Source organism: Myxocyprinus asiaticus, chromosome 21, assembly GCF_019703515.2.
Source record: "Myxocyprinus asiaticus isolate MX2 ecotype Aquarium Trade chromosome 21, UBuf_Myxa_2, whole genome shotgun sequence".
In the NCBI taxonomy this organism is placed as follows: domain Eukaryota; kingdom Metazoa; phylum Chordata; class Actinopteri; order Cypriniformes; family Catostomidae; genus Myxocyprinus; species Myxocyprinus asiaticus.
Window position 1 is genome coordinate 16,382,377 of NC_059364.1, and position 21,635 is coordinate 16,404,011.

A 21,635-nucleotide genomic window follows, 5' to 3' on the forward strand; every position below is an offset into this window, starting at 1 on the left:
ATACACACTATCTGTAGGAAGATGGTGTAATAGAGTGGGTAGACGTTTGTATTGGAGTGTTTTATAGCACCTCCTGGTGGCAGATAGTGGAAATTCCTCACACGTTTAGAGGTCAAGGGAGCTTTGATTCAGATTTAGGTAAAATTGGAAAATTAGGCCTATAAAACAAGCAGTTTAGACTCTGAATTCTGATTGGATGAGCCACATTTAAAGCCTTTGTAAAATACAGATAAAGGCACAACTATGACCACACATTCTATATTAATGTGGCAAGATTCTACGTTGATTGGTGACCATTAACAGCCTACAGTTAGTTGACTATATTACTTGGCAGAAGAATTGTTTATTCCAGTTATTACACTTTGTAACACAATTTTTGTTCCTGGGTAGTAAGTGTTATTTCCTAATTGCTTATGCCTCAAAAGTATAGAAAATGGAGATGTTAAGCAGAATGACACTCTCAGTCACCATTCACTTTCATTCAACTTTTTCCCATGCATTGAAAGTGAATGTGACTGAGGCTAACATCATGCCTAACATTTCCTTTTGTGTTCCACAGAAGAAAGTCTTACATGGTTTAGAACAACATTGGGGTGAGTAAATGATGACCGAATTTTCATTTTTGGGTGAACTATCCCTTTAATATTTAACCTAAGTAATTGTATCACAAAAAAAAAAAATATATATATGTATGTATGTATGTATGTATGTGTGTGTGTGTGTGTGTGTGTGTGTGTGTGTGTGTGTGTGTGTGTGTGTGTGTGTGTGTGTGTGTGTGTGTGTGTGTGTGTGAAATAAAATAAGTGATGTTTTATTATGTTTTCCTATAGAACACAAACTCATTGCTCACTTTGAGTCTGCCTCAGTTTCTGTAAAATCACATAAAAATCACTTGATACAATAATTGAGCTTTAGCTTTCAGTGAACACACTCACTAAAAAGAGCGTGAGTAAAATCCTTTTCCTGTGAAACTGAACCTGTCGTGCAGTGAACTGTGATCAAAGCCACACAAGCTACGTTCTGATCCACTGAGCTAGTGATTGACTGACAGGTGGGCCAGCCAATCAGAGATTAGACTCTTGTGCTGCATGTTCAGTATTGGACAGTGAGGCCTTAAAACTTTCAGAGGTGTAGTAGAAACCTAAGGCTGATATATTGTATTTACACATTTTGAAAGTGATTTAAAAAGTATTTTGCAAAGTTTTACACTTGTTCTTGATATAACTGATATTAACCTAGCCAGAACCAAGCAAACGCACTTTTGTCATATCTACCGTGTATGTAAATGAGGGTGAGGCCTTGTTGCATTAGTGCAGATAGCGGTTCAGTTAGCTTGAGAGTATTAGTGGTGGAAATCAGACGTGCTCTTTCCGCGGCAGAGCGCTTTTTCCCCCTGATTGATCTGTATTATATATCGTGGCCTTGAGTGTTATTCTGACTTAGTAGACTGTGTGTGTGTGTGTGTGTGTGTAAGTGAGAGAGAGAGGGATTCTGGCTCGCCACAAGTATAAATGGTAAAGGGATCCGCGAGCGGCTGTCTCCTCTTTCTTCTCCTCACAGACCTGTCGGCGAAACACGACTCCAGCTGGATTTGGGAATGAGACGAGACGAAGGGAGGGCAGCTTATCTGATACTTTCCTAAAAAAGCCCCCCCACTTTACACACACACACAGACAGAGAAACACTCGCACACATAAACTCATGCGAAAGACACAGACATACACAAACACACAGATTAAATACACATGCAATCTCTCTCTCGCTCTCTCTCTCTCTCTCTCTCTCACTCACCACACACACACACACACACACACACAGTTTAATGTCTCCCCGTGTGGAGTGTGTGAAGCCGCACATCTGGCTGCGCTATAGGGGCTCTCTGTCCTCTCTGGGCTCTGGGTAGAGGAGTCAAGTTCCTGCACTGTTTCCTCAAAGATCTAGTTACTCAGAGGGCAGAGAGAAAGAGTGAGAAAAACAAAGTTAGAGAGAGAAAGTTTGGGGGAATGGAGAAGAGTAACATAATATTAAATATGAGGAAAAGCTGAGTGTCTGGACTATAAGGGCTCGGCTATTCTGGTTCCCCGGAGATTGCGCCTGTGGTCTTATGATTCAACAGGCAGGTCTTTTGACAAAAGAGAATAACGGAGGGAAAGAAGTGGTGGAGAATGCAGCCTTGGGTGACGGATGGAAGGGTTGGGGAAGTGTGTGATTAGATGAAAGAGGGAGTTGTCAGTGATTTACCCCTAACAAAATGTTGTGGAGTAGCTGTAACAGAGTAGCACCCCCTTCAGGAGCACTATGGTTACCGCACGATCCAGATTGGACACTGGGCTTCCAGATGACTGAAGTAAACTCATTCATAGCCAGGATCCAAAATTAACACTGGTCAGGTGCCAAATTAGAGTACAAATTGGCTTTGGCCAGTACAAAATTGAAGCTGTTTGCTAGTTGGGTGGTATTTTCATTATGAACTGCAACATTACATGGATTAAGTATAATTGTAATGGGCTTTGTATGGGGCTGAAACACCCAGTTTCCTAAAAATGATTGGATATTAGGGCTGATTACATGTCCAACATGATTACATTAGGCCTTTTTAACCAAACTAAAACTGATTTTGTCGATAGTTCAGAAAGAACCTACATCTATTTCTTCAATATAAACCATAGATATCCCTTTTGTAATATATATATATATATATATATATATATATATATATATATATATATATATATATATATATTTAACATTAACAAACATTATTAGACTATATAATGCTGAAAAGACTATTAAAACTACAGTGCTGCTCATATTCACCATTGAAAAATGCTGCTCAAAAGAACCCAGAAGCACGCTTACCTGCTGTGAGACGTCACAGTAATTTTATCTATAGAGCACAACAGGGTCCACCCATTTTTTCAGCTGTCTTTTTTCCAGAATTATTTTTGCCTTTTACTTTTTCCATAGGGATTTCATAAAGTACTTCAGAAAAGAGTTCTAAGCCATGAACCAAACCAACCAGCTCCGAGGTGAATCACAACATTACAAACTTTGATTTGAAGCAAAAAAGTATTTGAAAATTGAACACAAAGGTACAGCAAGACTTAACATCTTTAATGAGGGAATGAACTACAATCCCATGAAGCATGCAAATGACTTACTTTACTATGATAAAAGTAAAGATGGATATATAAAATGATTAGGCATGTCATAAAACATCGAGATATCGATTATTGATCGGCACGTTATTTAATCAATATGCTTTTGAGGCATCAGTATATTAACATTAGTGTACATTTAAATAAGTAGCCTAATTTGCATGCTTTCCAATTCACTTGACCTTCTGTTTAATGTAGTCAGGCGTAATAGCGTTGGGAGACCACAAGAGAGTGATATAATATTTACGAAGGCCGGTCACATAGGCGAAGGCACAGTCAAAACTAACTTGTGGATCACCATACATACAAATGTTATGAAGGTTTTTTGTACTTCTTCAAGAATTAACTAGTGACATTGATGAGTTTGCAGGTTAATGTATAAAACTGGTGTAACTGCGCAAACTGAATGATTAAAAATTGATATGCAATTTCTCTGTATGTAGCCTTGGATAGGTTTCATGCCGTCAAATTATAAAAAGACTTGTAACTGAAAATACATTGTGTAGGCTGTATGAAAGATACATATACACAATATATCATCCAGTGATGGCTAGAGAAAATAACCTTTGTCCTTTGATAATTTGGGTCAAATTTAATGGAAAACTATGTGAGTTGCGCTCCGTGGCTCTGCAGAATTTTGAGCAGCCCCCAGAGATGGCGAGCGGTGATGGCGGTGTGTGTGTACCTTTTGTAGAAAATAATAATTGTTACATTTTAGAACGCGCCATATCGTCCGCCAGACACGTCCGGTGTGCGACACCCTTTACCCTGCCACTCAGTTGTGTTGAGATATATATTTGAAGAGGCAAAGACTATAGGGCAACGAGCAGCCCTATTTATATATGAAAAAATGCCAATATATATCGACGATCATCGTGAAAATGTTCTGATTATTGATACGTTAAAAAGGCATCAATCCCAAGCCTGAAAAAACGATGGATACAAAAGATATAAAAAATATAAAACGATTGATATAAAGTTGTTGATAATAAGTATGGAAACAATTTATTTAAAGTATATTGCATAATATTCATATATATATATATATATATAATATATACAAACACACACAAATATGTAAGTAGTTTGATAGTGTAGGGAGACCGACTCAATTGGGTCATTCACAGTGTGTAATGGAAGTAGGCGGTTGCTGTTGGGCTCTTTTGCTGCGGTTTGTTTGCCCTGATTCGCTGATTGGTGGATCTTTCTCTTCAGGATCATGGGTGGTGTAGTTTTTCACCAGGAATTCTGCTGTTATAGTCGTATTGGGAAAAATGTTGTAATAGATCTTGTTTTCGTTTGTTATGGTGGAATCCTAACCAGAAATTTACCATCAGGATTCCCTTCCAAATTATTGATTCAAAAAGCAGTACTGTATAATTTCATGACCAGGGATGTAAACGTGTGTGTGTGTGTGTGTGTGTGTATGTGTGGGTGGGTTTGGGTGGTTTACGAGGAAATTGTTTTAGGTTACAAACTGGTAATTACAAGGGTATTATGCTATAAATGTGGTTTATGAAGACATTTCTAGTGTCCCCATAATTCAAATCGCTTAAAAATCATACTAAATTATGTTTTTTGAAAATGTCAAAATGCAGAAAGTTTTTTGTGAGGGTTAGGGTTAGGGGATAGAATCTATAGCTCATACAGTATAAAATCATTATGTCTGTGGAGAGTCCTCATAAGGATAGCCGCACCAACATATGTGTGTGAGATAGTCTGTAAGAGTTCATAAATTTTTGTGGGTATCTTGTGTGTTTTGGAGAACAACAGAGAAACTGAATCAATAAGCTTGTGCAGATGTGAGAGTCCTCATTAAACTCTGTTTCCTCTGGACGTTGTATTGTTTTGACTGGCCATCTGTTTAATAACTGAAGTGCTGGTTATTCTATCTGTTCCTTGGATGCTCTTTAGACCACTGGAGTCCACTGGAAAAATTCTTCCCATATTCCCAAACAGCTCTTGTCCTAATAAATACTAATTTCAGAACAGATGGGGCTGATCCTGTATCAACACTGTTATTCTTAGAGACTTCATTTATGTGGTACAATTGTTGTCAGCATAAGTGTTCTCTAAATATTGTTTATTGTTTTTTGTAGGTGGTAGAGCTCATCTCCAGTGCTATCGGAGACGTGGTGCAGGGAATCTATCATGAGAGCTCCGGTTCTGCAGAGGTACAACTTTCAGCCCATTGCACTTACCACATATATCCACTAGGGGTGCCCTGTAGGACACAAACTAATTCAAATTCTGTATTAATTTGCCAAGCTGATATGCAAAAGAATTGTTTATTCTGATTATTAATATTAATTAACTTTTTCATCAAAATGGTGTGTCTTTTATGGTATTGCTGTTGCTGTTTTATGAAAGCAATAAGACACTCGAGGCTGTGCATTACACTGATTTTAACACCGTTAAGAGAGAACTCTTGGCTTATTGTTTTAATAAATATGGGTAAATATCTGTGGGATCTATAGAATGTAATATATATCATTGATATGATTCTTATATTTTCCTGAGTCATAATAATTGAGATGAGTTCCAGAGGAATCTTTTTAGCTTTTAATTTTTAATATTCAAACTTTTCAAAACTGAACTAACATCTTAACAATCCAAACATCTCCAAACAGGACAAAACAGACTGACTTGAAACATCTGCAAACAGCTCACATTGAATAATATATGACAAAGTTTTTTTGTGTGAGGTGAGGAGAGAAAGTGAAGAAGAGAGAGAGATTCAAGTTTCTTTTACCCTTTTTAGAAGAGAGATTTCCGAGCAGATGTTTGCATCAACTTTCCTGCTCCAGTTACACGCTCCTGCCTCCCCTTTTACCGCCATACTGCCATTTTTTGTTTACTCTCTCATTCTTCTGAAGTTGCTATCCTTAAAGGTTCCTGTCACATTTAAAATTTTCCTGATTTTTATTTTTTTGATGGTTTGTTTTGTGAGATATTTTCTAGTCCCTAATAGGCCTGAAGCTAATTGTCAAGGTCCTGCCACTCTGTCAGTCTGGGTTTTTGTCTGACAGGACCGTGGCATCATCGTCCCAAGTCCGTTTTGTGTTTCGTTGTCTGTCTTTGTGTGAGTGCACGGTTTCGAATATATTCCCTGCCTTGCGCTCTTCGGTCTGTCTTGTTTCATGTCGGAAGCACGGTGTCTGGATCCTGAGTTCCTGTCTGGTTCGGTTTCGGTCTGTATTGGGATCCGGACACTCGTGCTCCATGTCTGTCTGTTATTGACGTGGGTGTATATACAATATACATTGTCTTTCAGTATACATTGTCTGCCTCTCGCGAACGCGGTGTGTGCCACGCGTCACGCTCGTGTTGCGTGCCCAGGTCACGAGCTGTCTTCACGTTGTGCTGAGGTTCGGTCACTTCGGTCTAAGATGTTGGGTGTGTGTGTGGCCGAACTCTCGCACAGGTGTCTTGTCTTGTTTGCCGCGCGATGTAAGCTCAGGTTTCGTTTAGTGTGAGAATGCGTGGCATCGCTTTGTTTGGCATTGCTACGCATTTTCTCATCTTGTTTGTCGGTTGGCATGGCTGTATTTTGCCTTATTGTCTTGCCGATGTGCGCTCATGCCAGTCGGGTGTTTTGCTGTCTTCTGAGAGCACGTGGCTTTTTCTGTATCACCGCGTGTCTCTCTCTGTCTTACGTCGTACCCCGCCTCCTTGTTTTCTTATTATTAGTTCATTTGCCTCACCTGTCCTGTTAACCCATTTGATTTCTCTACCTATTTTAGTCTCCCCGTGTTTGCTGTCCAGTACCAGTTCATCTTGTTTTCAGTCTTGTGTGCTGTTGTATCCAGTCGGTCTTTAATGTTTCTGTCGGTCCCGTCTTGTTGGTCTGTTGGTCCTGTTTTTTATTCCCACCCCTACCTCGGTCTGGTCAGTCCTGTTTCCTGTTACCCCTGCCCCAGCCTGGAATAATTACTTTACGTTTTCCCCTACGGGGTAGTTTGTGTTTGTTTTTGTTTTCCCCTTGTGGGAGTTTTATGTTGGATTTTTATGTTTTATTTTTGTATTAAATAAACCTTTATTTTTCACTCTGCATTTGGGTCCTGAGCCTCTCTATTCCTGACACTAATGACTAGATTGATAATCAATTAACATGTTGATTATTTCTTTCATGAGTTGTTTAATTATAGAAAAAGACCCAATTTTATTTCCTGTATTTTATTGTCAAGTAATTTCACACCTTTTTCTATGTTCTCCTCCAAATAACATGCAGATTGAAGGCAAACATTACAATATAAATTGCAGCAAGCTTTTTACATGATCAACAGTTTGAAAGCTGGACAGATAATGATTATTGTGAGTAAGTTATATATGATATTAATGAATAACAGGTAACACTTTACAGTAAGTTTATATTCGTTAACATGAAAAAACAATGAATTTTTTTCAGCACTTACTAATAATTTTGGTTATGTTATCTTGTACTAATAATTTGTTTTTGTTTTTATTAAAAGTTGTATATGTTAATGCTTAATAGTATATTTGCTAATACATTATGAACTAACATGAATTAACACTGAACATTTGTATAACTTAACATTAACCAAGATTTATAAATGCTGTACAATAATGATATACATTGTTAGTTCATGATACTTGACAACAAATGCAGTAGAATTTTACTCTAAACTGTTACTGGAAAACAAAGCCACAAGTTCCTGTGTCAGATAAAACCTTTTTGCTCATTATTTTGTAAATGAGCGTTTGCAGTCTCTACAGACGTATTGGAGAAAGTATCGCCATTGGCTAGTAAATATTTGTTTTTATTCTCCAGACTTTTGACAACATGTAAGCGTAATGCAACAGAAAACTAAAATATATATTAAGCAATTCGAGAAGGGGGCATCTTAACATATCTATAGTATTCATATATATGACTTCACAAAATATAGTATAAGGGATTGTACATTTTATTTTATTTCACTTTTCATAATTTGAATCACATTTTAGCTTTTTTTTTTTTTTTTTTTTTAAATATTTCACATTCTATCAATTCATATTATGTCATGAAATTGCATTTTTAATAATGATACAAGCTGTTGTCACTATTTCAGTTTCATTGAAACATTTTTAACAAAATATTCACAAGGTTGGAACCTAATAATGAACACAGAATGACATATATGACAATAATTTAATCATTATATTATAAAAATAACAATTTAAGAATAATGTAAGTGCCACTCTATCAAAACTGCTATGAAAATGTTTTAATAAAATGACCAACCCCTGCATAGATGCTACAAAGAGCCTATTTATTAAATTCTTTAATATTCACAGTGTTTTCTGAAGTATTTTCTGTATGACTATGTCTTTAAATATTTATGTATTTACACATTTATTTCACTTGCTACATGACTACATTTAGTTGAATGTTTTTTTTATATGCACTTGTGCGATTTACATTGTGTTTACATAAAAATGTTCTAAAATGGTACTGTCTCGTAAGAGAAGCAGCAGCCCCGCAAGCAAATGTTTACGGTTGAATGAGCGCATTGTATATTAACACGAGAGAAGTTGTATTTTTTATTTTTTTTTACCTCATGTGTGCAGTGTGTTATAAGAATAAATGTTTCTTTTTACATTTTTGATCATCAACTGACTGTAAAAAAAAAAAAAAAAAACAGAAAAGATATTAAGAGAGACATGAAATGAGAATGGGATGCTAGGATCTTGTCTTTGGACACACAATACACAGAGTGAGCCAAAAGGAAACTTTTACTTGCATAATAAGTATTGACTTGCTTGTACAAATATTTATTGTACAAGTTCTCAAATTCAATTGTAAAACCCAACTGAAGTTAAGTGTTAACATGTAAAACCATTTTGGTACTTTTACAGTGTTATCAGTTTCTGTGATTTGTGACACCTTTTGTCATAAATCTCAATATTTATAAAACATTGTTACTTGTTTTATTAATTTTTTTTCTCTCTCTTTCTGTATTTTGAAGGAAGGGAGTCTAACAGTTGCATCCTGGGAAGACCAGACATTCCTGTCACATGGTGCTTTGCTTGCCAAGAGTTGTAAGGCAGCGATGGAGCTTGCCAAACACTGTCCTGAAGCTCAAAATGTGGCTTTTCAGTACGGAAAACACCTTGCTCTGGGACACAAGGTGTGTACATGCACCTGCATTGTGGGCTGAAGCTGTCTACCTATAGTCTACCTATTCCTGCTGTCTTAGTTTTAGCTTATATCTCCTGGAGCTGATTTATTCTCTCCTGTTTGAAAATGCTCATGGATATATATGTGTGTGTTTTGTAGTTAAACTCTGATCTGCAGCCATTTATGAAGAGTGCGTCAGAACCAGCTGTGTTTAGTTTGGACTCAGCTCCTGTGTTATTCCACAAACAGATTATAGGACCTGAGAGATGGCGGCACCAGCTACAACAGGTACGTCACAGAGATACTGTAATACACCTTTAAGCTCAATCGACAGAATTTGTGGCATAATGTTGATTACCACAAAAATTATTTTCAACTTAATTCCCTCCTTTTTTTTTTTTTTTTAATAAAAAGCTAAAATCTTGATAACAGTGAGGCACTTACAATGGAAGCGAATAGGGGGCCAATCTGTAAACGTTAAAATACTCACTGTTTCAAAAGTATAGCTTCAAGACGTAAACAATATGCATGTTAACATGATTTTAGTGTGATAAAATCACTTACTAACTTTTTCTGTGTAAAGTTATATTCAATTTTACTTCATTGCCATGATGACATAATGTCAGTAAACCCTAAAACCCCAAAATGACGATTTAACAGGGTTCCCACACATCCTGGAAAACCTTGAATTTTGCAATGCAGTTTTCCAATCATGGAAAAGTCATGGAAAATGAGAAAAATACTTAAATGTCCTGGAAAATAACTATTTGTCCTGTAAATTATTTTAGTATGTGGTGCTAACAAGGTTTTTGTTACAGATAGTGTTAATCTCGTCAGTGAAATCACTGACGAAAACATTCGTTGACAAATAATTTTTTTATTTTATTTCGTCAACGAAATAACAAATACGAGACAAAAAAGACACATCATGGCCAGGGCCGTCCTTAGGGCAGTGCAACCTGTGCGGCCGTACCGGGCCCTGCGGTAATCGCTACCGAATAGAGACCAACGTTCAGTCTCGCCATGGGCCTCACCTTTGCTTGGGATGGCCCTGATAATGACCATAATTAAATGATTTTATTAAAGCATACTTCAGGGGGCCTGGGTAGCTCAGCGAGTAAAGACATTGACTGCCACCCCTGGAGTCGCGAGTTCGAATCCATGGTATGCTAAGTGACTCAAGCCAGGTCTACTAAGCAACCAAATTGGCCCGGTTGCTAGGGAGGGTAGAGTCACATGGCCATGGGGTAACCTCCTCGTGGTTGCTATAATGTGGTTCTCGCTCTCGGTGGGGCGCGTGGTGAGTTGTGCGTGGATGCCGCGGAGAATAGCGTGAAGACTCCACATGCACTATGTCTCCGCGGTAATGCGCTCAACAAGCCACGTGATAAAATGCGCGGATTAACGGTCTCAGAGGCAACTGAGATTCGTCCTCCGCCACCCGGATTGAGGCGAGTCATAACGCCACCATGAGGACTTGGAGCGAATTGGGAATTGGGCATAAAAAAAGCATACTTCGAAAATATGACGATAATAATACTGCAAGTCAAGGTATAAACAGTGCAAGATACAGCTAGAGAAACATCTATTTATAAAAGAAGATGTGGATTCATCGAATCCAATAATTCAGTATGTGGGGAATTTCCCCGCTTGAGCTGCGTGAGTTGAACGCACTGAACAGAGGCAAAATTAATCACTTTAAAACTGATTAATTACCTCGCTCAAAAAACATCCTATTTAAACTAATAATAAGAACACTAAACCCCTTCGGGGCTTGACCCCTTAGGATCACTATATTCATCATGACCTATCATGTGTTTTTGCTTAAATATTACACCTGTTGGGTACATAAAATGTCCTGGAAAATTGTGCCTTGAAAAGAGTGGGAACCCTGTTTTAATGACTTAACAGCTTAAATAATACAAGAGTTTTAACAGAAGAATTAATGTAAGTGCTTTTTTGCATTGCAACATTATTTTCCTGACAATAAATAAAATATCAAATAATGGGTGGATTTATTTGAATGGATATTTGTATATGGATTTTTGTAATTCTCATTATTCTCAGTGGTGATACTCAACAGCTAAATACTGTAATACAGTAATTATGTACTTAATTACTGTACAAAAAATATGTTATACAATGATTTTCATTTACATCAGCATAAATGGAGTATAAAATACTACGATGATACATAAATACTCACAATGCAGCTAGCGGACTGGTTAAGCCAGTCTGTCTGCACATTTCGACCTGCTTTACTTTAGTATAGTTGATATGCTTACTGAGTAGACAGTATGTATCATTAATTGGTGTGATTCAATAAGATTATTGCTTCTAGACTGCTGGCAAAACACTGTTACGGTTCAGATTTCATTGTGTCAGCATGGCGTGCTCTGGATTCACATTTGTCTCCCTCTTCTTTTTAGACCCAGAATATGGCTAGACAGATTGATTACACAAAGGTGAGCATTTGCTATTTATTGATTAAGGGAGGGGAAAACAAAGTAAAGAATAACAGACATATTTTAGTGTGTTCAGAATTTTATGGATTCCTTTTTACATGTTGTCAATGCAATATGGTGTTAATCCACCGTAAACGCCAATAAAACAATTTATTATTTCCTCTCAGCCAGTGAATAAGTGGGATTGTCTATAGAATTCAAAAGAAATCAATCCTCCTGGTCAAACCACTAATCAAAGGATCAAGCCACAATTCTTTTGATGAAACATTCATACAGTTATGACACAGATCAGTTTCCCAAGAGTCAGTCATGAAATCATTTCCAGGCTCCTAGTGTGTGAGAATGTTTACAAAAAAACAGAAGTTATTTCATTTTCAGGAAATAAAAGGGCAAAAGTTGAACAGTTGTTCATGCTTATTTAAATGTTTTGTTATAAATAGAGCTGTCGATCGATTACAAATTTTAACTGAATTAATAACATGATATGACAATTCATGAATTGAACTCATTGCATTTATCATTATTTGCTGAATAAAAGCCCCCATGTGCAAATAATTCAAAGACATTATATTATTGTGACAGACTAATGCTTTGAATAGACATAACAGAAAGTGGATTTAGAAGTCAATGTATTGTTTATTTTATTTCCATCTCATTGAACATAAGCCCATAAGATTGTTGTTGACTACTGTCAACAGCAATCTGTTTTGCAATCAAGTTTGTCAATCTGTCTTGTGTAGGCAAGTTTATGTCATACACATTTTATACATAATGGTAATTCAAGTGCTTTACATAAGCACGATAAAGAAAAGGAAAAGTCAGCTGAGGGAATATAAAAATGAAAAAGGAAAGAACAAGAAATAAAAAATAAATAAGAATAAATAAAAGTTGAATTACTCAATGGAATACTATAAAAGACAAACTGAAAAGGTAGACTTTAGGGGCCATTCATACAGAACACATTCTTGTATTCTTTCTGCAGCATTTTTAATTGTTTGTCTATGTACACATGCAGACAGATATCTTTGGTCGTTCTGTTGTGTCTCACACCATGAGTGCCGCATTTTAAGATGCCATGTCAAGTAAAAATTAGTTAAACTTTTAAAGACGCTCCTTGAAACCATTGCATTCTGTTCCATTCTGTTGTTGTTGCAACAGAATTGTAGGAGCATTCCTTATTACCAAAATACAGGTCAGAGTATGATTGTGACATTTATTTTATCACATTTTTAAATATTAAATAAATCGCACTACATTAACATATTAGATTGATAGTCCTAGTTTTACAAAAACATAACATCAGTAAACACTAGCTTGTGTGTGTGTGTGTGTAGGTGAATGAGATGCTAGGAGGTGTTTGTGTTTGTTGTTGGTTTTCAAAGTAAGAAGGAAAAAATAGTGAAAAAAAGAAAGTAGGGAAGACAGATGGAGGCAGTGATGGGGTGGGGGGGCAGGAAGAGGAGGATGGCACAAGGAGCTCGGGTCGCTGTGGAAACTGGATATTAGGGGATAGAATGGCAGGTTTATTTGTAGAGGAGACAGGGAGACGGTTTGACAGCAATATCACACAAGATTCTCCTTCAACAGGGCACAGACAGACATATCACACCCACACACACACACATCACATATCTCTTATCAGCACATAAACGTGAGACATAAACCTCTCCAGTATACACTTACTGGTTTGTTTTTCTGTGTGAAAGTGTGGGGGTAAATCTCAGGGGTATGTCACAAGGTCACATCACTATCTGGCATATGGAAAAAAATTCAATAAAGTTTTTTAGTACTAAAAAGACAATAAAACTGTGGCTAGACATGGACATACACAGAAACAGCAAACAAATATCAGGGCTTCCAGGCATCAGGTACACAGCCAGTTGATGCCATCTTCTACCTATCCACAGCCATGTCTCCCTCTCTTTCGGTTTCTCTGACTCGGATTAAGCCTGGTTTATACTTTCGTTAAGCACCGCAGCTTGTCTTGCGCACAGCCTTTGAAGGGCCAAGGCGTTTAGACTTAACGCTTACTGCCGTTGCACTCTTCTCCAAAGGACAGACTGCAGTGCAGGGAAAATATCAGCTAATCCAGCAAGAAACATCAGTGAAGAAGCAGAACATTACATTTACCTAGTCAGGTATGATAATAATAGTTCATGTTTGCTGGTCGTATGAAAGAGGTGAACAAAACCAAAACACTTAAGAACCAGCAGTAGGCTATTTGCACTGTTTGTGTGTGGCTAAACTCTAGCACTTAAGTTTACATTTAAGATACTATTGTTTTACAGTACTGTGCAAAATAGGCACATAAAATGCTTCACAAAAACATTTGTCTTAAGATGGTTATTTATATTTTCAGCTTTAGTGTGTCAATAGGAAATATACATGTTAGACTCCCAAACATTTATTTTGCAAATAGAACAGAATAGAATAGAATAGAAGAACAGGGAGCCCTGCAACAGATGGCATGGTCCCCACAGAGCCCCCCAATGAATATTGAGTCAGTCTGGGATTACAAGTAGAGACAGAAGCAATTGAGACAGCCTAAATACACTGAACAAAATTATAAACGCAACACTTTTGTTTTTACCCCCATTTTTCATGAGCTGAACTCAAAGATCGAAGACTTTTTCTGTCTACACAAAAGGCCTATTTCTCTCAAATATTGTTCACAAATCTGTCTAAATCTGTGTTAGTGAGCACTTCTCCTTTGCCGAGATACTCCATCCACCTCACAGGTGTGGCATATCAAGATGCTGATTAGACAGCATGATTATTGCACAGGTGTGCCTTAGGCTGGCCACAATAAAAGGCCACTCTAAAATGTGCAGTTTTACTGTATTGGGGGGGTCCGGGGGGGTCCGAAAACCAGTCAGTATCTGGTGTGACCACCATTTGCCTCACGCAGTGCAACACATCTCCTTCGCATAGAGTTGATCACGTTGTTGATTGTGGCCTGTGGAATGTTGGTCCACTCCTCTTCAATGGCTGTGCGAAGTTGCTGGATATTGGCAGGAACTGGAACACGCTGTCGTATACACATTTACATGTTTTATATTTATGGCCAGATGACTGGGTCAGAGCATCTCTGAAATGGCAAGGCTTGTGGAGTGTACCTACCGACAGTGGTCCGAGGAGGGATAAACCACAAACTGTCGACGGTGTTGGGTGCCCAAGGCTCATTGATGCTCAAGGGCAATGAAGGCTATTCCGTCTGGTCCGAACTGACAGAAGGTCTACTGTGGCACAAGTCACAGAAAATTTTAATGATGGTTACGGGAGGAATGTGTCACAACACACAGTGCATCGCATCCTGCTGCGTTTGGGGCTGTTTAGCCGCAGACTGGTCAGAGTGCCCATGATGACCCCTGTCCACTGCCAAAAGTGCCTACAATGGGCACACTAGTGTCGGAACTGGACCTTGGAGCAGTGGAAGGAGGTTGCCTGGTCTGATGAGACCCGTTTTCTTTTACATCACGTGGACAGCTGTGTACGTGTACGCCGTTCATCTGGGGAAGTGATGGCACCAGGATACACTGTGACAAGCCAGTGGAGGGAATATGATGCTCTGGGCAATGTTCTGCTGGGTTAACCTAACCCCTAACCCTAACCCTGGGTCCGGCCATTCATATGGACGTCAACTTGACACGTGCCACCTACCTAAACATAGTTGCAGACCAGGTACACTCCTTCAAGGCAGTGGTACTCCCTGATGGCAGTGGCCTCTTTCACCAGGATAATGCGCCCTGCCACACTGCACACATTGTTCGGGAATGGTGTGAAGAACATGATGAAGAGTTCAAAGTGTTTCCAAATTCCCCAGATCTCAATCCAATTGAGCATCTGTGGGATGTGCTGGACCAACAAGTCTGATCCATGGCGGCTCCACCTCGCAACTTACAGGACTTGAAGGATCTGCTGCTAATGTCTTGGTGCCAAATACCACATGACACCTTCAGGGGTCTTGTAGAGTCCATGCCTCGTTGAGTCTGTGCTGTTTTGGCGGCACGCGGAAGACCAACAGCATTTTAGGCAGGAAGTCATAATGTTTTGGCTCATCAGTGTATTATTGAAGAGCTCTTGTTTATTTCATATTGTGTAAATATAAAAGCATTTTCATTAACATGTTTAAATGTAACTGGTGTTCTTACAATTATTTTAAATATAAAAGTCATCATCTTGACTAGGCTCTAAATATACAGTACTATGCAAAAGTTTTAGGCACTTGGGAAAAATGTTTCATAGTGAGGATGTCTTTAAAAATAATGCCATAAATAGACACTTCTCAAAGTCGCTCAGGTCTTTACTCCTGCCCATTTCTCCTGCATCCACCACATTGACTACGAGAACTGATTGTCCGCTTACCATCTAATCTACCCAGACCTTGACATGCGCCCTTGTTAGGAGATGATCAATGTTATTCACTTCACCTGTGAATGGTCATAATCTTTTGGCTCAGTATATATTAATGAAACCAAGTGTAATGTTTTTTTTATTGAGTGTACAAAAGGAAGTGGATAAATAGGTTTACTTGTCTTTCTAAACAAGAACAACTGAGGAGCTGCAACGGGAGATTTTCTGGGTTTTTGCCAAACAATGTGTATAAAGTGTTTAATATATTTATATATTCAATTTAAACAGATATACACTGCCATTCAAAAGTCTGGGGTCACTTGAATGAAATGTTTCTTATGATTAAAAAGCTTTTGATCTGAAGGCTTATGGTCAAATGTTTGAAATGAGTTTTGTAGACAAAAATATAATTGTGCCAACATATTAATTTAATTAAGTTTTTGAAATGGATGACCGAATAATAAAGAAAAGTAGCCAATAAGTGCCCAACATAGATGGGAACTCCTTCAATACTGTTTAAAAAGCATCCCAGGGTGATACCTCAAGAAGTTGGTTGAGAACATTTCTGCAAATTCTAGGCAAAGGGTGACTACTTTGAAGATGCTAAAATATAAATAGTTTCGATTTATTTAGGATTTTTTTTTAGTCACAAATTAATTCCCATAGTTCCATTTGTTATTCCATAGTTTTGATGACTTTACTATTATTAAAAAATGTGAAGAAAAAAAATTAATAAGGAATGAGTAAGTGACCCCAAACTTTTGAATGGCAGTGTATATTAGAACAGTTCACCCAAAACGGAAAATTCTGTCATCATTTACTCACCCTCATTTTGTTCCAAACCTATGTCATTTTCTTTCTTCCGTGGAATGCAAAAGCAGATGTTAGGTGATTGGCAGCCTCAGTCACCATTCACTTTCATTGCATTCTATACAATTAAAGTGAATGGTGACTAAGACTGTTAGTCCCTAACATTTTTGCCTAACATGTTTTGTTTTTTTATGAAAAGAAACAAAAAATCATACGAGTTTGGAACAACATAAGGGTGAGTACATGATGACAAAAAAATTTCAGGTGAACTATCCCTTTCATCTGTAAAAATATCCATGTTTCTGTTTGATCAATATGATGGAGTGATATAAAAATTTCTCCTCCTGCCTTTCTTATGTCTTCTGCAGCTCTGGGGCTTGATAAAGATGGAAAGAGGCGTGAGCCAAGCGCTAGATCTGTGCAGTTACCACGGCAACAAGGCTTTAGAGGCCATGAAGTGTTTCCCGCCCTCAGAGGCTCGGTCAGCGCTGGAAAACATGGCCTGCGCCGTCACCAAGTTCTGAAGATGGTTTTCGAGCTGGACGTAGATGTAAATCCAATTCTATTTGATCTAGAAGCAGTTGATTCATGCTGAACCTGAGCCCCTCTTGGACTCTGATCATTGAGTTTTGAGTTTCTGACCTGCTCTCTTTGAAGGACAGTGATAAAGCTCTACAGATGACAAAGATGACGCTGGTGTAGAACTGACGTATGTCTCAAATACAGATTTAAAGGGATGGTTCACCCAAAATGAAAAATCTGTCATCATGTACTCACCATCATGTTGTTCCAAACCCATTTGATTTGTTTTATCTTCCGTGGAACACAAAGATGATGTTAAGCAAAATGTTAGGGACGGACAGTCATTTTCATTGTATAGTAAAAAGAGCATCGTCAGCATTCTTTAAAATTTCCCCTTTTGTATTCCACAGAAGAAAATTAGACAAACAGATTTGGAACACATGAGGGTGAGTAAATGATGACAGAATTTATGGCAGAATCACCCATTAATTTATGGGTGAACTATCCCTTTAAGTGTGCAAGACATCTGCAAGAGGAAACAAAAGTCAATTATCACACATGACTGCACAATTCAGTTTACATTCTATGTAAAAAAAATCCTCATACACACTCTATGCATTTGGTCACCAAATCAGAGATATCTTTTAAAATAAAACAAGCTGTCTGCAAGCTGTAATCTCCTTGCATATTTTTTTTCTGTAGTCTCTCTTTATTTATTCTGAAACTTTCAGACCATCTGCCAGAAAATTCCTGGGGTACTTAGCAGAGGTCAATATTTCTATAAAGCACTTAAAAAAGACAAACATTTTTGATATGACTGTAAGTTGATTCATGAGGAGAGAAAAAACATATTGGTATTATAGGGGGCATCATTAACCAAAATGTTTGTCCAAAAACCAATGACAATGTGTGAGTGTGTGCTCTGAGTGTGTTTGTGTGTGTTGTGGGTGCTCCAGCAGCAGTGTTGGCAGTAATAATTAATGAGGTGAGTGTGTGACCTGAGTGAATGGGCAGGAAATGTTACAGTATTGATCAGCTTGGCGAGAGAGCTGGCGCCAGCCTGGGCAGCCTGCGGTTTCCCGGGTGACCGCGGGGGGGGACTACGACAAGGATGTGAAGCAGGGCGTAGGGGAGTGACGTTCACCACCAGCATGCACTGGGCCCCACACACTTGTCCATTGCTTGAAGGACAGAGAGGGAAGAGAGACAGTAATGGAAGAATATGCAGAAGCAAGAGACAGAGCAGGAACATCGGTAGTTCTTAGTTACCGACTATCTTAAAGACCCCATGAAATGGCTTGGCGAGAGCAGTTTTCATATATTAAAATAGTAAGTTGGGCAGTAGCGATTAAAGGGCTTGTCCTTTCTTTCATAATATCTGATAGCCTTTAGTTAACGCCGCAGCTGTGTGCAATTTACTACTTGCTGTGGTGAGGGGACATTCTCATTTTGAGTAAAATTACAAAAATGAGGATACGTCCCTGGGGGCAAGATGATGTCATTAATATTTTTGGTCTGTTTTCCTGCAAACAAAAGACTGTACATATTAAACGCGTATATCTGCTGAAAGTTAAGCCTGGTCTTGTGAAAATTATGTGACTGTGATGACATTTTTGCAACATGATATTAAGTGGATCATTATATGTATCGCGGCAGTTCTACGCTGAAATATCCACTGTTTGCTGCTAAAAGCAAGTTAAATTGTCTCCTGAACAGATGAGATTTTTAAGGTTAATGCTTTATGGAGTATTAAATAAACGAAACCTACCCCCCTACCCTAAACCTACCAGTAGTAACAAAAAGTAAATGTGAGATAAAAACAGATGACGTTTTTAAGGTTAAAGCTCTATCGAGTTTAAAATAACAAAAAACATCCGTACTCTAAAACTAAAACCTAAATCTAACGATAGTGTCATATAAGCAATTGTGAGTTAAAAAACACAGTTGCAGAAGCAACCGTTTTATTTTGTGGAGCTTCTATGACACTTTCAGGTTGCGTGTCGGCATAGCAAACGCAATGTTCTATCATTTGAGATACAGCACTGTTGGATATGTAATGCAAACATTAAAATGTATGGCCTTACAAGTCATACACTAGAGTAAAATTGTTTTTATGTAAAAAAAAAATAAAGCATTTTGAGATAAACGGTGAAAAGTGTCTATATTTTGTGGCGGAACAACCCGCCCCTCCCTCTCGTCGTCATCACCCTACCTCTGAGGGCCATCCACCAGAGAATGCTGCTTCCTCAACCGGACTCTTTGGTTGGAGTGGGCATGTAGGGGATACCTCTCCTGGCCAGCCCACCCTCTCGCTCCAGGAAACATGGGTTAAACATGACAGCCTAAACAAACTGCAGGGTAAATACTTATTTAAGTGCACTTACCCTTTTAGCGGTTGCGAGGCCATCCCGTGGATTCTTTGTCCCGCTCCAGGTTTTCCATCTAACCGGTGAACGAGATGGGCAAGTGATGTCATCTGTGATTCCCAACTGCGCATTCTCCACCACTCTGGCAGAGTGAGCAAGAGACAGACACATTGGGTGTGACGTCAGGCCTTGGAAACAACATAAAGTGATCAAAAGAGGAAAAGTGTCCAAAATAAAGAGGAATCTGGCATCCTCACAGTTAATGTGAAGGAAGTGCGGTGATGAGAGGGTAAGGTCCAGGTATAACGGCCATAAGCGCTCCCCTCCTGAGTCCGGGGCACAAGGAGCGGCAGCTTCTCTTGTGGCCTATAGCTTTACTGGGCTTCAGCGTATAAGTGGAATGGCAGCCCGGCTTCCTGGCTCGTCGGCCGCAACACATGATCCAGTCCCAGTGTCACATCTAATTTGCGCCGGGGCTGCGGGTCCTACAACGCATCTAATTCGCGCCTGACCTTTTTTGCTCCGTTCCTGTGCCTGCTGCCATTAAAACGTTGAGCGCACCTCTCTTGGGGAAGCTGGTTTCTAACTCCATGTGTGCACACACTGGCGTCCTCACAGGTCCAGGGAAGCTGAGCCACTCCGAAGAAGCCGCTCTCGCTCCCCAGACCAATAAGGAAAGCGCGTGTGGCCGTTATAGCAAGTTAAAATTTGTTGTTGTATCAGCTTTAGTGTTTCACTTGGAAACTGCCACGATACGTACAATAAGCAACAAAAAAATCATTTAGCAATATTTAGGTACAGTAACAAGATTTCATGAGACCAGTTTGAAAAAAATACGTTTTGTCAACTTTTAGGAGCACACTAACATGTAGATGACCTCGAAGCAAACAGACATAAAAGCCACAAAACTCCAATTTTGATTTCATGGGGTCTTTAAAAACAAATGCTAGCAGTGGTTCCCAATCCTGTTCCTGAAGACCCTCCAACACTACACATTTTGGATATCTCCCTAATCAAACACACCTGATTCAGCTCTTCTGCTCATTAGTGGAGACTCCAAGACCTGAATTGGGTGTGTCAGAAAAGGGAGATATACAAATGTGCAGAGTTGGAGGGCCTCCAGAAACAGGGTTGGGAACCACTGTTTAAGCATCCCTGCAACACACACACACACACACACACATTTGCTGTCTCTCTTTGGATTTGAGATGTTTTGGCAGGATAGTACATTAACTCTGCTTGGTAGGAGCGGGACAGCCCTCTGGTCATACATGAGAAATTCCTTTTGGCCTCGAGCAGACCTGTGAAAACTTGAGGACTGAAGACAGGACAAGCAGCTCTCTTCAACTGACACACCACCACCCTGTCAGAGGCAAAGTCTTGTGCTCTCTCTTGCCCTGATCACAGTTCATTTGGACTTTATTATTAGAGTCAATTATCAAAACAGAGATTTGGTATTGGAAATCTTTTGTGATCGGAGGTAATATGGTCTTTGTGTAGAAGGAATTGTAGGTTTAAGACATCTACACATAGAGATTTCAAGTAGTCATGTGGAAGTTTGCCTATTTTGATTTGTTTCCAACAAAGCAGACACATTGGAAGCAAAGTATTTAAGGAATAGTTCATCCAAAAATGAAAATTCAGTCATAATTTATGCAGTCTCATGTTGATGTTTCAAACCTGTAGTGCTTTCTGCTGTGGAACACAGACATAGATGTTAAGTAGAATGACAGCCTCAGTCACCATTCACTTTCATTGCATGGGAAAAAAGATTCAATGAAAGTGAATGGTGACTGAGGCTGCCATTTGGCGTAACACCTCATGTTGTGGACATTGAAAG

The 21,635-nt window shown here is 38.7% G+C and overlaps 1 protein-coding gene across 1 annotated transcript in view; it reads left to right on the forward strand.

Moving 5' to 3' along the window:
- pdss2 (prenyl (decaprenyl) diphosphate synthase, subunit 2) overlaps positions 1-18,123 on the forward strand; it is a 50,560-nt gene extending 32,437 nt beyond the window's left edge. Inside the window, exons 4-8 of the mRNA XM_051648994.1 lie at positions 5,258-5,332; positions 9,128-9,289; positions 9,439-9,567; positions 11,709-11,744; positions 17,276-18,123. Of these exons, the coding sequence (XP_051504954.1) occupies positions 5,258-5,332; positions 9,128-9,289; positions 9,439-9,567; positions 11,709-11,744; positions 17,276-17,431 (558 nt within the window). The 3' untranslated portion in view covers positions 17,432-18,123. The remainder of the gene's footprint in view (positions 1-5,257; positions 5,333-9,127; positions 9,290-9,438; positions 9,568-11,708; positions 11,745-17,275) is intronic.
- Positions 18,124-21,635: the final 3,512 nt, after the last annotated feature.